Raw genomic sequence first — 17,015 nt, forward strand, 5'->3', positions numbered from 1 at the left:
TTTTAAAGGCCCGCAAGGTACTACTAGTGTCAGACATGTTACACGGCAGTATGCTAACAATGAAGTATGATTCCCAACTTTCCAAGAACTCTTGTTTACCATCGAGAAACAGCAGCTAATTGATTATTAGATATGACTTCCCTAATGGTTCATGCTGCCATTGCTTGCCAATCATGATACAATGTTGCTGCAGCCAGGACCTTGCTACAATGATCTTGAATTCTCTTGCCAAGATCTGTTGCAACCTAAGGATTAGTATTGATAAACATTGAAAATATAGATAAATATTCTGAAACGTTATATTTTTTCACTAGCTGCCCGTCCTGACGTTGTCCGGGTATAAAAAAAGAATGTCTGCAATGGTTGGAGTAGGTAAGAATAATTTATTTCAAAACCTCATGGTATACCACATTTCTTGTTTCATGAGAATCAGGATTTAGAATAAATTGGTTTTCGGCATTTCCGGACCTAGAGAGTGCAACATATAACTGTCTATGAGTGAAGCAGTCCTCTCGTAAATCTACCCCAATGACTTGTATGTCTGACCTTGTGATTTGTTTATGGTGGATGCAAAAGCAATGTTAATAGGGAACTGTAAGCATTTAAATTGAAATGGTAGATCAGTAGGGATCATGGGTATTCGTGGAATATGAGCTAACTGTCCTGCAGCAGGGCCATTGAGAATAGTAGTCTCAATGACATATGGTAAAAAACTTTTAACTTGGAGGTGCGTCCCATTGCAGAGATTAGGTGGATGCAGGTTTCTTAATAACATGATAGGAACACGACTTTCATTTGGAGTGTATGAGGGAGAAGTCCGGAAGGATTAAGTGAGTTGAAGAATTCTTGTGGATAATGCACGGCGTCTTGTGTATCTAATACTGTATGTATGGATTTATATAATGTGGTTTCGCCCGGGAATACTTGTAGGATGTGTTTATTGATATGATGTACTCCAGAGTTTCTGGGCGCAACCATAGATCTTTTGCAAATCCATTTGTAATCTTTGCATAGAAGATGCTGAATGTCTGGGTAAACATGTTGTATGAGGTCATGTAAGGTACAGAGAGGCTTACCCAAGTTATGTATGTTGATAATGCCATTTGTGTCAGCTATTTCTCCATTAACCACTTGTAGTAGAAGATCAGCAAATAGTGTATCTCCACATCCTAAATGTGTTCTAATGCTAGTGCGTAAGGTTATAGATTGTACAGTGTTCCATAAGTGTAATGCTTTTAAGCATGCTTTTACTATATCAGCACAGTTTCCTCTAGGCACCACGGGAAGAGTTTGCCGAAAGTCACCAGCAAACACAAAAGTTACGCCTCCCATGATGTTGGAGGAATTTCTAATGTCTTTTAGAGTTCTGTCAACAGCCTCTATATGTGAGCGGTGTGTCATTGTACATTCGCCCCACATGATAAGAGACACATTTTTAAGCAGTGTCCCTAACGGTCCGTTTTTCTGAATAGAGAAAATAGAATCCTTTTCAAGGGAAACAGTTAAAGGTAGTTTAAATGTGGAATGTGCTGTTTTGCCACCAGTTAGCAACGTGGCAGCTATTCCAGAAGAAGCTACAGCAAGAGACAATTTTCCTGAAGATCGAATTTTGGCTAGTATGAGGTTTATTAAGTAAGTTTTTCCAGTCCCACCTGGGGCGTCTATGAACAATAGTTTGCCTTGGTTGTTTTCATCACTATCAACTATGGTGTTGTAGGCGAGTAGTTGATCGGGAACTAAGTTCAGCAAGTGTTGAGCAAGGTAGTCATGTAGTGCGTTGATATTATGTCCGTTAGCTACATTGTGGTATCCTGTTTGTTTTGTCCGGACCGCTGGCGGCAGGCAGAAATCTTGTAAGGACTTCTTGCTTAATAGATACAGTGAGTTTTTTTTTTCTATTAGTTCCTGGTTAATGATTTCATTGGTGATTGGCATACAGTTATTGTGAGAGTGCTGACGCATAGTGTGTAGTATATCTTCACATAGATCGTTTTTAAATTCTTCCCATAAAGCCATAGGATCCGATGGTTGACAAAATAGCAAGATTGTGACAAACAATTCCTTGAGTTTAGATGGAGATTCGGAAAGAGCGGCATCAGCTAACGTATGCTTCCAATGTTCGTCATCTTCTATAAGACCAAGTTGTTTACAGGCCACCTGATAGGTTGGTATTATTTGCCCATTAACAGTCAAAAGACTCTGAAAATTAGTAGGGCCACGAACATGTTGTAATAGAATCCTTAAATGGAAGCATTCTGATTGGTTTAGGTGAATACTGTACATCCTACCAAGAGCTGAGTCTTTCCTAACCCCAAGGTGACCTAGTACCTCCTGGCCGTGTTTCCAACGTGTAAAGGTTGAATGAGCCCATGTGCAGTACTGTGGAACTTCGTGGTATAGCAATGTTTTTGCGACATTGTCAGACCCACATAATTCGAAGAACGTTGTAAGGGTTGTTGCCGGAGGGTTTTGTGTAATGTGCCTAAGGTTTGTGTCATTAAAATACACTCTTTGTCCATTCGGTAGATGTACGGACTAATGTGTGACAGTGGGATGCCTTTCATGAATGTGAAAATCAAGAAGCCTCCACACGGCCTCGGACGTGCTAATATAATGGCCATTTACATATGTTTCTATCTCATTGTGTTTGTTTTGTATAGTAGCAGTTGCCTGATCAGAGCCTTTGTTGATATATTTGCATATATATTTTATAGCTTTTACGGATTGGCAGTATTCAATGTTAATGTGTGCATTAAAAGAGCGGCACAGTACAGGTGAATATGGAACAACCCACATATTATTTACAATTACCTCCTCTCCTATGACTGTGATTGTGGCAGTAAGCCCAGAATGGTCAGGGCTTCTTCGACGGTAAACGGGATTCCCATTAACACCAGTTTCTGTCTCATCTGTGAGACCCCTTGGGTATTTTTTAGTACAAATACCGTTCTTCATACAGGGTGAATGAATGTTGTGTTTTCCACATAGCTCATGGAGCATGTTTTTCTTGACAATTTGGAATAGTAGTTGATCTGATTACAGGATCAGGCAGCTTGGCCGATATGATGCAATCTACTTCGTCTGGCTCTATTTTACGTTCAAGCCACAACAAAATGTGTACGTGAGGTAGTCCTCTTTTTTGCCATTCTATCGTAAAGATGTAAGCTTTAGTTGAACTAAAAATAGCCTTTTGGGTCAGCAGCTTCATTAGTGCTTTCACCTTCAAATTGAACACACGCGCTATGATGTCATGCCTATCATAGGAGCTTTGATTTGGGAATAAGTGATGTGTAATTTCTGGCCATTCTGGATTGCATGTGAAGGTGATGAACAAATCTGGTCTCCCATACTGTCTGAAGTATGTCATGGCATCCTGTGTTTTTTTGTGCATGTACTTGGGTGAGCCAGTGAAGGTAGAGGGTAATATAACGTGTTGTCCAATATCTAGAGCATTGACGTTCTGATCCTGATTAACCGCATCCTTTAAATGGATGAAGTTATCTGCGCGTAGTTGTGTTTGACTACGACCAATAAAATCAAGTCTTTCCATTATCATCTTAGCCATCATATCCACAATGTATTGATTAAACAGATTGCTGAACCAATGCAACATATTCAATCTTACGGATCTAACCATAAGTGTACAGGTATAGTACTGCATGCATGTCACCGTTTTGTGAGTAGCCGAATGATTTTGGTGTATATTTAGACAATACCCATCCTCCCCTCTTGGGAATAGAATGGGGTATTGTAAAGGGTCATATGATCTATGTAATTCAGAAACTCTATGTACTAAGCCATCCCAAGTATGTAATATAATGTCGTGAGGACCTTTGTTCTCGTTTACTAAAAGAACAGCAACCTCATCCGTGGTCAGTGCATTATACCTCACTTGATGTGTATTTGGTGGACGTTGATCTGCTTGGATGATGAGGTGCAAGTCCTTATTATGTAGATTCATCTCATAGTTGTACTTTAGTGACTGAATGTAACTGTTAAGTGTGTGTAATGTGTCCTGTAGTAGTTCAATAAGCTGTATATTTAAATGTGGCACCATGTGTGACCGTGTCTCTAGTTGATGTTGTTGAGATAGGAAATAAATTTGCAGAAATTGGGCAGGTTTGCCTTCCTGTGGAAGTAGACTGCCAATTAAGTGGTATAACTGGCCATGAATTTTAAAGGTAGGCATAAAATTCCCTTCCCTCACTTCATTAGCCCCAAAGGATGTCATTTGGAAGAGAGTATTGTAACGCCGTGTATTATTTAAAAATAGATTTGAAAGTGGATGAGTCCCATTGAGTAGTTGTCTGATGAGCAGTGGTGGTTCTTGAATGTTGATAATATTGACTTTCCCAGAGGAGCAGCAAAGCCCTTGAGGTTCAGCCTTCCATTTAAGGGCGTAGCACTCGTTACAGACGTTGTCCATGTTGCCAATGTTGATATCTGTATGGTTGATGTAGTCACAAACTGGGTTGTATTGGAAGGCGGATCTTACAGTGTGTCCAATGTGAGGGTGTTGTCTTACAGTGATTGGTGGTTGTTGGAGGTTACATAGTACTGGTGTCCCCTAATCCTGGCTGTTACATCGATGTGTTGTGTGTTGTGCTTGTTAACGTCACGCAAAGTGGCAGGTATGTCTGTTAGTAACTTGTGTGAGTGAGTCTCTGTAGCAGTGGAGGTGATGATGCGTGGACTCTTGTTAGCAAGCCGCACTGAACGGCGCACAGTTAGTTCACTCCATAAAGCAGACGTGGATGGAGCAGATATGCAAGCTAACATTTGCTCAGTGTTGTTTTGGCTTGTGTAGCCGCAGTATTTTTTGTGCTCATGTTTTTGAGGTTGCTCTGGCAAGTTGTGTCTTCCTCTTCACTATGTTTGCTTGTTCCAGGAGTAGTCTGGTTAATTAGTATTATAATGAGTGGCAGGGTGGTATGGTGTGTCCCAGCTTGCGTGTAAGGTTGTGTAATGAGTATTAGTAGAGGCAAGACGTTGCCGAATGGTGATACTCCAATGTTCACCTATTGCGCGCACGTTGGAGTAACATGTACTTTCTAATTGTTAGCGCCGTTTACTTGCGGCAGTTGTTATGAGTAGCTGTGTGACACTGTATAGATTGTGCAAATTGCCTCCCCCCCGCGGCCAATAGCAATCCCGGGTAAGTGTCTAACTGTGGCTCACCTTAATCAGAACCTGCCTGGTACTGACTATGTACATAAATGTCTGAAACGTCTGTGACCCCAGAGATAAAGTCCGTTTTTGAGCCAGCAGTAGTTTAGGCTGTAGGGTTAGTAGGTCCAAAATGATGTTGTTGATTGCCTCCCCCTCTGCAACCAAACACAATCCCTGGAAAGTGGCTACCTGTGGCATACCTTAATCAGAACCTGCGTGGTACTGACTATATACATATATGGGAGAAAAGTCTGGGTCCCCAGAAGTAAAGTCAGTTTTGGAGCAAGCAGTAGTTTAGGCTGTAGGGTCAGTAGGTCCTAAATGATGTTTTTGTTCTCAAGACTAACACGCTTTATTTCGCAAATGTAGAAAATGTTTTTTACCTGTGTTGTCGATCCTTGCAGACAGGCTAATGCTGGGGGTACGTTGCAGCAGAACATGTGTCTCCATTTGTCCAGCCAGTTCCCGAATGCGCCCCAGCGATATGTGCCTATGCATCCGCTGATGACGGCGGCAAGGTTCAGCGTGTGTGGCTGCTGTCAAGTCCCTGTGGCCTCACAGTGTCCAAAAGCGGCACCTTGATGCTGTGCGTGTCCCAAAATTGTCTGTTATATGTGCAATAGCCCCCAGCGATGCTCATGTGCCTCTGCATCCGCTGATTAAGGCACCGACGTTCAGCGTGTGTGCCCGCTGTGAAGTTCTCAGTCCTTTGCGCAGGAGGTGAGCGTGTGCTCTGAGGTTCTCTTTCCTTGTTGCGCCACAGCCGCCCTGGCCTGCACAATGTGCTCGTATGCCCTCGTACGTTAACCCAGTGCTGAAACACGGCGTGGTGCACTGAGACGCCACACACCTGGTGCACTGAGACGTATGAGGTTCAAAAACTCCCAAAATGGGTTTTAGGCCCAGAGCAGCCCATAGAAAGTGACTAACACCGACTTGGCATGAGCGTCAAAGGAAAGGGCACTATCCACCCCGATGCCCAGGTTCTTGACAAAAGGTTTCAACAGCAGCGCTGCACCAAGCTCGGGGGGCCACCAATTGCTGCCCCAGAATTGGTGGTCCCTCCCAAGGAAGAGGATCTTTGATTTATTGGAACTCAGTTGAAGACAGTTGGCTGATATCCAATCAGAGATGGCAGTCAGGTCCTCCTGAAGTTTCTTTGAGTCCTGGCTAGGATCATTGGTAAAGGAATGCACCAGCTGCGTGTCATCAGCGTACGACACCAACCAAATATTTGAGCTTTAGCTAGCTGAGACAATGGCGGAATGTAAACATTGAACAAAGAAGGGCTCAATGCAGAACCCTGGGGAACGCCACAACATAAAGGAGGTTGTGTGTTAGAGTACAAAGGGGGAGAAATAACTTGAAAAGACTTGTTGGACAAAAAGGAGGAAAACCAGGAGAGGGCTTTACTGACGATCCCAATCTCCCGCAGCCGGTGCAGCAGAATGTTATGGGAGAAGGTATCGAATGCTACATGTAGGTTAAGTAGAATCAGTCCCGAGGTTTTGCCCTCATCCAGGGAAACTTGTAATTGCTCAGTGACCACCAGCAGAGCTGACTCTGAGCTATGAAGAGGCCTAAATCCATTTTGGGAGGGATCCAATATGGAGTGAGATTCCAGCTACTGAGTCAAAATAGTACTGACATGAGTTTCTGTTATTTTTGCTAGAAATGGAAGTAGAGTGAGTGAAAATTCTTTGGCCTGGTGGCAACTAGTGAAGGTTTTTTTCAGCAAAGGAATGACTTTGGCATGTTTCCAAGATTCTGGGGTGACTGCCTAGGACAAGGATAGATTTATAAGCTCTAAGCATCTAGTTAACAGACAGTTTTAGAACTTTATAAAGAGTTTGGGTTCAAGCGAGTCATTTGGGCATCTGGAGTTTATTTTAGTAAACGGGATTTCAAGGACTTCAGAGGAAATTGAGAAAAAGATGACAGGGAATGGTTAGTAATTACTATGTTGTGGACGCCCAATGTGTCCAGATTGGTCCTCTCCGGGCAGAAATTGTCATAGATGCCCTCAACCTTATTTATAAAGTGAGTGGCCATGTCTTGCATTGAGGGTTGAACGATATGGTGCTTTCAGGAACTGACGGGGATTTCACCATGTCTTATTATAGGGAGAATGTCATTTTTGCAGGGTTGTTACTCGTATTGATTTTGTTAGCAACATAAGTGGCCCGAGTCTTCCTGAGCAGTTTATGGTAGGTTCTGATAGAAGTTCTATACTGAATTTTGGCTATGGGGTCGTAAGAGCACCTCCAAGCAAGCTCCAGAACCTTGCAGTTCTTCTTTTCTACAGTTAGCATCTCCTCAAACCAAGAATTAGCCCAATTTTTGGGGGGAAAGGTCAACTTGGCAGGGATGATTGACCCACCCCCAAATCGCTTATTGGCTGCCTCTATGTTAGTGGGCAATGCTGGTGTCAGAGTAGCTCGTACGGTGATAGGATCCAATTTATATATCTCACAAAATGAACGGGGATGGAAGAAGAAGAAATAACAAGGGCTCGGAAAGGTCAATGGGGGAGGACTGATGTGTTTAAGATTAGAACTCTCACTCATCCCAGGGTGACGTGCTTCATCATTGGGTCCCCTTTTCACACTGGGACCGCAAAGTCCTCAGTGTGGGTTACAAGTCTCCCATAGGAGAGGAGCGGGGCTTTTTTATTAAACTAGCACCCTGAAAACCTATCATACATATTGTAGAGGAAAGGGCAGAGTGCAAGCAAAAATAAGGTGTCAATTAAATTACCTCTTAGTGGGTTGAAATTATTTTTATTCTGGTACCCCCAATGGATAGGATTAAAATACAAGCTAAGTGAAATGGGGATATGGATGTTTCCCTATTCTATCCTGGTCAACATGCTTCTGCCTTCATCGACCAACAGGTTCATGGAGAAGTGTGGCTCAATGGTTAGAGCGGCAGACCCTGATGCAGAGGACTGGCCTGGGACCAGGGTTCAATTCCCCCCTCGGCCGGTCTTGGGCTCAATTTCCTCAGACCTGATAATTCTCGCCTCGGTGCCTATTCTAATCATGGCTCCCACTCTGCAACTCTGGGCAATAGCTTGCTTAATCTCCACAATCGCCCCAACAGCGCTGGGATGCATGGATTCACCTTGGGGGTGCCCAGGAGTGGGCATTTCACAGGGAAAAGCCAGGAAGGGTTCCATAGCGGTATGCATACAGCGCCAAGACACCTCAGGGTATAAGTGCGCTAAACAAGTACGAATTCATTTAATTCATTTCATTTCATTTAATTTCGTTCATGGCATGCGTCAGGAACAAAATCAGTAGGCACTCTGCTTACACAGATTCTTACCTTTTCAAAGAAATGAAAACCATACTTCCATTGGTATGGAGCAATCACGAGGTACAAACATCAAGTGCAGTCCACTAGATTCAATTTTATCCTATATAGTTAACTCGATCTTTAATAGTCCCTTAATCGCTAGTCAGATCGTAAGTGTCTTGACTGCTGCATCCATGAAGGGCTGGAGAGGGTCCAATTTATGCCATGTTTGATTATAGGGTGGGGTGGGGCTGAAATTTAGAGCTTGCTAGGTGAATGTAAAATGGCACGAGGAAGTGGTTGGTCCATGTCATGGGTAAAGGTGCCTGGACCTCTAGGGATGGAATGTTGGAAAGAAACAGGGTGGTGACAGTTGGCACGCTGCCATGTTGCTTACAAAATCATGAATATCAAAGACACCCTCTGAATCCAGATGGAGATTCAAATCACCTACGATGGTAAAATTGGCTGATTTGAGTTCCAGTGTGGTGATGGCAATGGCTAGGGCATCTCTAAATGTTTTAGATGGACCTGGAGGTTGGTAGATGAGCAATCCAGAGAATGTGAAATTATCCATCTTTGCAGTTTAACCTTATCAGTTATTTTTCAGTGAAATTCCCAATTGTGACATGATAAACCTTTCAAGTTTGGTGTCACTTGACTAGCAATTTAACATCAACACTTATCTTATCTTATCTTAAGTGCCATTTGTAGAGCGCACTGTCGCCGAAGCTTCCGGGCGCTAAAAGACAGAGTGAGTGAGGAGGAAGTACAGGGTGCGGGAAGCCTAACTGAGGGAGGGGAAAAGGTGCGTTTTTAACAGTTTCCTGAATTTGATAAGGGATGTAGAGGATTTGATTGAGAAGGGGAGGAGGTTCCAAAGTGAAGGGGCCAGATAGGAAAAACGGCGATTGCCGAATTTTTTAGTTTTGCTTTTGGGGGTGGCTAGCAGATCACGATGTGCTGATCGGAGGTTGCATATCGGACAGTGAGGATGGATAAGGGATTTAAGGAACCCAGGGCAGGGGCAGTGAAGAGCTTTAAAGGTGAGACAAGCCACCTTGAAAGTGGACCTCTGGTCCACCGGGAGCCAATGGAGGCTGCGGAGCAGAGGCTTAGCTGATAACCATCTGGGGGATCCGTGAATCAGGCGAGCCGCTTGATTCTGGACGACTTGGAGGCGGTGTGTCAGGAATAGAGGGAGACCGTGATAAATTGCGTTGGAAAAATCCAGACGGGAAAGCACGAGTGAAATAACAGTTTGAGTGAGTGCTTCGGGGGGGGAAAGGTGACGAATTTTGCGAATCCTCCGGAGTTGGTACATGCAGGAGGATACTACAGCTCCGACTTGGGTTTTGAGGGAAAGTTCGGCGTCAATGATTATGCCCAGGCTTTTTACAGCTTTGGCTGGGGTGGGGGGGGGGCGAGCTCTGGAGGCCAGTACTGAGGGCCCCAAAGGGTGTGGCTGAGTCCGGGGAGGAGGAGCTCAGTCTTGCCGGGGTTTAGTTATAATTGATTCTGGTTCATCCAGAGCTGGATGTGAATCATAACCTCGTGAAATGTTTTGATGGCATGAGGGGAGTTGAGGGGGAAGATGAGTTGCAAGTCGTCTGCATAGTTAAAAACTGTGATATCCCATTTCAGAAGGGATTGAATCAGTGGCCGGAGGTACAAGTTGAAGAGGAGCGGGGAAAGGGAAGAACCCTGGGGAACACCACAGGAAGTGGGAGTATTGTTGGCAGTGTAAGGACCCATGCGAACTGCCTGTGTTTTTCCAGTAAGGAAGGATTTGATCCACTCATAAGCTGTACCTTGGATGCCCGCCTGCCCGACACGGTGGAGAAGGATGTTATGATCCACCGTGTCGAACACGGCCGACAGATCCAACAGGACTAGGGCCTGCTGACGTCCGCCGTCTGCGTTGCTTCTGAGTGTATCAAGGACTGCCAGGATGACAGCCTCAGTAGAATGGGCAGGTCGGAAGCCCGCCTGATTAGGCTCCAGATGGCAGGAGGATTCGATGAAATTTGACAGGCACCGAGTGGCATGGGCCTCCAAGATTTTGGAAAGATAGGGAAGGAGGGAAATAGGGCGATAGTTCGACGGCTCTGCAGGATCGGCGCCAGTTTTTTTTAGGAGGGGTAGTAAGATGGCCTTCTTAAAAGAGGTAGGAAAGATACCGCAGCAAAGGGATCTGTTAAGTAGATTTAGAATGTCGTCGGGTAAATTGAGACATACATTTCGCATAACGGATGGTGGACAGCAGTCGTTGGGGGAACCAGATTTGACACGGGTGGCGAGTTCCGCTAGGGAAGTGGAGTCCAGAGCGGGAAAGGTGTCAAAGGTCATAGGGTTTGTAGAGGAAGTATCCGGTGGGGATGACTGGGGAGGGGGTGGGATGGACATTTTAATTTTTATGATCTTTTCCAGAAAAAACAAATTTAAGGAATCACAGGCCTCCTGAGTAGGGGTCTGAGTTGGAAGAGTTCTGTCATCAGAGGTTAACTCGTTCAGAACTCTGAACACCTCCTTGGATTTATCTTCTGCCGATGAGATCCTTTTTGAGAAATGATCTATTTTTGCCGATCTGATGGCTGCCTTGTATTCTTTGCGTGCAATCAGATAGGATTGTCTGGCTAGGTCTGAATAGTTGCGTCTCCAGATGCGTTCGGACTGGCGGGTTTTCAATTTGTGGGCTTTAAGCTCATCAGAGAACCACCTATGAGAATTGCGGTGCCTAGTGCGGGGGAATTTGACTAAGGGGGCGACTAAATCGCTGGCCGATTCTAGCCAGGAGCCTAGATTTTGTTCGAATTTATCGATATCGTCGGAGGGATCTATGCGAGAGTCGGCAAGAGCGGTAAGGAAGCCCTGAGCATCGTAGGTGCTCCATTTCCGTGACAAGCCACCGGCCATCAATGGGGCAGAGATCTGACCGGCCAATGTTATGGTGGTGTCCACCAGGTGGTGGTCTGACCAGACGCAAGGGAGTATGTCTGGTGGGGAGAGGGCCAGGTTGCAGGACCAAATCTGGTCCAAGATTTGTCCCTTGATGTGGGTGGGTAGGGAGACCTGTTAAATAAGATTCAGGTTAGTGAGGGTGTCAAAGAGTTCAGTGGCATGAGTGCCAGCGTTGGTGTCATTGAACCAATAGTTCAAATCGCCAAACATGGCGAAACAGGAGTGCATTGTTAGCAGGGAGGACAGTTGTTAGTTTACAGTGGAAGAAAAAGAGGGCATTGAGTGGGGAGGTCGGTTTAGGAGGAGGAGAGTGAGAGGGCCAGAGTCCGTTTGCACACTGAAGAGTAGGTTCTCCACCTCAGGGAGGGGGAGAGTGTGAGAGGAAATAGATATCAAACGTTTTGATATAATGGCTGCCACCCCGCGGCCGGGCCGGTCGTCAGGGCGGTCGGTGTGAAGGATGTAATAATCAGGGGGAAGGGCAGCCAGTATATCAGGAAGGGACTCTGAGGTTAGCCAGGTTTCTGTGAGCAGAAGTAAGTCAGGGTTAGAGTTAGATAACAATACGAAGATGTCCTCGGCGTGTTTCACAAGTGAGCGGGTGTTCAGGTATAAGATCCTAATGGGCGTGGAGTTCCTGATTGGCGAGGCTGAAGGAGTGCGGCCACCGGAGGAGATTTTATCGGGGCGCATGAGGCCAGCAGCAGATATGCGGCGAAGGGTCGTTGGCGAAAGGGAGGTGACGGAATTTTGTAAGTCCCTGAGAGTATTAGCCGAATACGTGATCGTTTGGCCAGCCTGGCGTGCCCTCGGGCCCGTCCTGGCGCGGACGGGCGCAGACGGGCTTGCCTTAGGCGCGCCTTCGGCACGCAAACGGCGCTCCCGCTGCGCTCGTCCGCTGCGCTTCCGGTGGATACACATATTATGTGCTGGAACGGGGGGAGGGTAGAGGGCGTGGCCTAAAAAGGGGCGTGGCCTCTCTCGTGGCGGTGAATGGCGTATGTGTTTGGCGGCGCGGCAGCGCTAAGATCCGCTGTGCGTGCCTGACACAAAAGAAAGAAATGCTCTCACAAGCTGGTAAGTGAGTTAAAAGCAGTGACAATCAATAATTTTTAAAATATGCAAAGCGCGAGTGCGCCTCCCGGCTTCCGCCTTATGGTGAAGTTGGATTTTAAATTACAGTTTAGCAAATGCCATTTTTAGAAAGTTGAAATGTACTTACTTTAGCCATTTGGTGTCAGCTGCTTGTTTCTGTTCAGTCTGGGGGTGGGTGACGGCGGGGCTTTGTATATTTACTCTAGGTAGCCAAACATAGGAAGCTTAAGTGTGTCTTGAGAGGCCACACTAGGAGATAGGAGGGGGAGCTGGGCACAGCCTCACACTTATACCTGAATAGGCTGTGTCCTCTCCACACACAAAGGGCTGCTGGAGCCAGGGCTGGGCAGATGCTTTTTGTGAAGTCTCCCCCTCTTCAAAGTCACAACTGGGTATATGCCTGGGCCTCTGCCACCATTTCATAAGTACACTTCTGGACCTGTGACCGCTCTGCCAGGAAGAAGAACTACTGTGTTTCTGAAAGGACTGCCATTCCACTGGACTACTGCTTTGCTGGACTCTCGCCTTGATGTGCACTTTCCTTGCTGAGATGCCCTGCTGCCTGCCATTGATGGCTGGGTTGCTTCCTGTTCTAAGTCTGACGGACATCAAAGACTTCAACACCTGGATTTTGCTTGCAGTAAGTCTTGCCCTGTCAAGTGCTGCAAAACTCCACCCTGGGCACTAAGAAGTGGGTATAACGTGCTGCTTCGACCAGAACCCACGTATCCTCTTCGGAACCCACGCATCTTCACCTGTGCATGAGTTGGAACCAGCGCATCCTCTTTGTTGTGTGGAGCAGACCCGTCACAACGGATCCAAGGCATCGCCCTCATAATCGACATATTACCTGCTGCGGGAGCAGTAGCTGTGCATCGCATTTGGAACCAACGCATCTCTCTCTGAACCTACACATCACCACAGTTGCGTGGAGAAGATCAACGCATCTCATTTACTGCGTGGTTTGACATGGATGCATTGCTTTGGCTGCACCTCACATCTTCATTAATCGCGACACATGCTGGATCAAGGTACTTTGATTGAGCAGGCCTAAGTAGATAGCTGTATGCGGCCTGTACTCCAACGCGGTCGGTCTGAAAGTTTGAATTTTGCCTTTGCCCCGGTCCAGCACGACCAGATATCCCATTTAAGTGCTTATTGCTTCTAAGCACTATTTAACTTTTATACTTTGAACCTTGATATCTAAATGTCTACTTATCAGATATTTGTAATTTTGATCTTGTTGTATTTATAACATTATTCTATATTTTACAAACCTACTGTGGTGTTTTCGCGGTTACTGTTTGAAGTATTGCACATATACTTTACAGATTGCCTCCTAAGTTAAGCCTGATTGCTCTGTCACAATCTACCAGAGGGTGAGCACCACATTATTTAGGGTGCGTTGTGACTTACCCTGACTAGAACTGTGGTTCCTGCTTGGACAGTGTGCATGCCTCTGCCAACCAGAAACTCAATTTCTAACAGATTTGAAATTCTTTCTTCAAGAACAAACAACAATATCCTCTATTATCAATGCACTCTTAAGACCCTCCTCAACTTGGTAAAAATTGAAACATGCAAACACATATGGAACATAAGAAAATAAAAATGAGACCATGATGACGGTGAGCAGCTCTATTGAGGTTTAAGAAGAACAATATAGATCAAGAGTGGTCAATATAGTTCTAGAAGGGCAGAGAGTATGCTGGACTTTTAGAAAACCCATTGACTATTTAAAGTAATTTCATTTAGATTCATTATTTTTAGGTGCATTTTATTAAAATCTGACACAAATCCATCCCTTTTAGAACTCTATACATATTATTCTCCTGGAACAAAACTTCACTTTACTCAAGACTCATGCTATTAACATAAAATATTTGCATCGAGTTTGCATCTGTCCTTTTGTTTTGAGTGTCAATATAACATGAACAAATATACATGCAGTTAACACATTTAATAGGCACATTGAAGGAGACAGTGAGATGACATGATTTAGACTGATCTTGTTTTACTGAAATGGCTAATTTATCATTATCCTGATAAAAAAGTTAAAGTCAATAAAAAAAATCATACATGAAGAGTATCTAAATAGCTCCTCAGCAGTCCATCAATAAATGCGATCGTTTTATGAACCTATTTTGTGTTCTAAAATAAGGTGAGATCCCCAATCTCAACCAATAAGCTTATTGAAAGGGTTGAGATTTCCACCGATCATGGAAACCCATTTTTTCAGGAAAGGTCAACACAGACTAAACCTTTTAAAATCTTGACTTCAATCTGCTTATAAGATTTTACAATGGCTCTTGTAATTCCTAGAAAATTCCAGGACATGATCTACAATCCATGCGCTACCTCTTGGAGAGAAGTGGGTAGTATGAATTTGGATACCAGTCCCAACACTTTTGTGAGTGTCATAAGACAGTACCAACCCAGTTCTGATACTGATTCTAAGCAGCCATCCTTAGTATTAGCATCACTATCTATCAACTTACATTAACACAATGCCATCTAACCTTGAGTCTATTCAACTCTACTGAGTAATCAACCATAGTAATGTACCCTCTTGCTCATTTAGCCAGATCACTAGTAGGTGAAGTAGAATGGAGGAAAACGGGTATGCAAAAACAATAGATGCATGCTACTCATCAAGAATAAAACTTCTTGTGTGATTTGTTTATAGCATACATGTTTCAAAATTGTCATAAATTGACATAGCAGAGTTAGAACTAACCTCATTGCCCCGTCTGTTTCAAAATGGCACTATAACTCTCTGATATAGTTATAGATGTGCTCTTCCTCAATGTTTGCATTCTTTACAAACATTACCAAATGAGCTTTTGAGTACTTACAACTTTTCCAAGAAAGCAGATCCACCATCACCAAAAAATAACCATCCAAACATTTGCATTGGGCTCCAGTCCAGTGGAGGTAGTATAAAGGGTATAAGCTGTGTGGAGAAGAGAAGCAATGACTCAAATGCAGCTTTCTCTCCAATCCAAACTTTATATACACAAAAACATTATTTTGAGGGGTTCTTTCCCAAGCACTATGTACAAAAGTACAGGGAAATCATGCAGTGTACAGCGGACTCTTCAAGCACATTCACTAAGAAGCTATTGGTATTGAAGAGGGAAATATTCCAGCAGTTTCAGGATACGCCAAGCAAGCTTGACCTTCATCAGGAATATTGCTGGTTCACCTACCCCAACACAAATTGATAGGATGGTGCACTTTTCTGCCTACTTTGCTAATCAAACTGTCCAAAAAGCCATGGATGTTTTCAAGTATTTTTAAATGCAATATTTTGTGGTCTATTGATATTCATATAATTGTTTCTTCACTGTTATGTTTCATTTATTTTCATTTCTCTAGCCTGCCATTCCCATATAGATTCCCAGTCTTGCTTCCAGTTGTCGCACACATGGTAGTCCCTACATCTTAGTCTCATCGACATAAGCTATAGTTCCACAGATACAGAGCGTCTGTTTCTGAGAGAGATATTTTCTCCTACACCCATGCGAATGTGTAGCTCCACTTTTGTCATGATCCAGCAAGAGCAGTCTCTGCCATATAGCGATGACACCACCAACTTTCCAGACACTAGAAACACCACACTGTTCTCTGCATTCCTCTTTTTTTATTCAAATTCATGCATAGTCTCAATGATTACCACAATAAACGCACAACTGTGGTTCTCACGCGCCCCCCAATTTAATACCCTAACGATATAGACCGAATTACAAGCACGCATCCTTACATTTATGTCTGTAAATGGTCTACTGCTGCTTACCAGTGCATAAATACCTATTTAAATGTAATTACAAAACAATACAATTCTGCCGTTTTTCTTTGTTGACACTGGCCAATTTATCTAGCTTTTTATGTAGGTTACATTAACCTCATATAAAAAGCTAGAGACATTGGTTAGTATAACTGGAACTTAGAGAAACTTAACTCAGATTAAATATTTCGCTAGAAAATCTCCATAACACCTTTGTGTTCGGCTTAAGTTTAACACCAGAGGGCATATCATAATTGAGTGCATTTTTTGGGGGGTGCAGGGTGTCTTAAGTTGAAACATATAACTCGAAATTTCTCTGAGTTAATGCATGAACTTTAAAAATAAATTGTTTTTCTAAAGTTCATGCATTAACTTTGAGAACTTCCGACCTATATGTTTAATACTTTAGACCCCTCGCCCGTAAAAAAAAGGGGCTCAACAAATCATGGTAATGCATGTAACACCATAATGAGGGAGAAAACCTATGCACTGTCCGCATGGGACCAAGTTTGATATTGCAGACTCTCAAGTGACAGGAAATGGCCCAGTATTCCACATAACAGTGATATTTGGATGCAGCATCTGATGATACTTTAGCTAACAAGACCAACCACCTGGGACAACTTAAAAAAAAAAAAAATCCTTACAGTGATGCCCACTTACTACAATTTGTCATTTATCAGATGAACTACAATGAAAACTGTAT

General features: G+C 43.9%; 1 protein-coding gene across 1 annotated transcript in view; it reads right to left on the minus strand.

Moving 5' to 3' along the window:
- Nucleotides 1-17,015, minus strand: part of LOC144800376 (vitamin D3 hydroxylase-associated protein-like) — a 652,021-nt gene that overhangs the window by 103,735 nt on the left and 531,271 nt on the right. The window contains exon 9 of the mRNA XM_078671677.1: nucleotides 15,378-15,475. Coding sequence (XP_078527803.1) covers nucleotides 15,378-15,475 — 98 coding nt within the window. The remainder of the gene's footprint in view (nucleotides 1-15,377; nucleotides 15,476-17,015) is intronic.

The sequence above is a fragment of the Lissotriton helveticus genome, chromosome 1_2 (genome assembly GCF_964261635.1).
Source record: "Lissotriton helveticus chromosome 1_2, aLisHel1.1, whole genome shotgun sequence".
Taxonomy (NCBI): domain Eukaryota; kingdom Metazoa; phylum Chordata; class Amphibia; order Caudata; family Salamandridae; genus Lissotriton; species Lissotriton helveticus.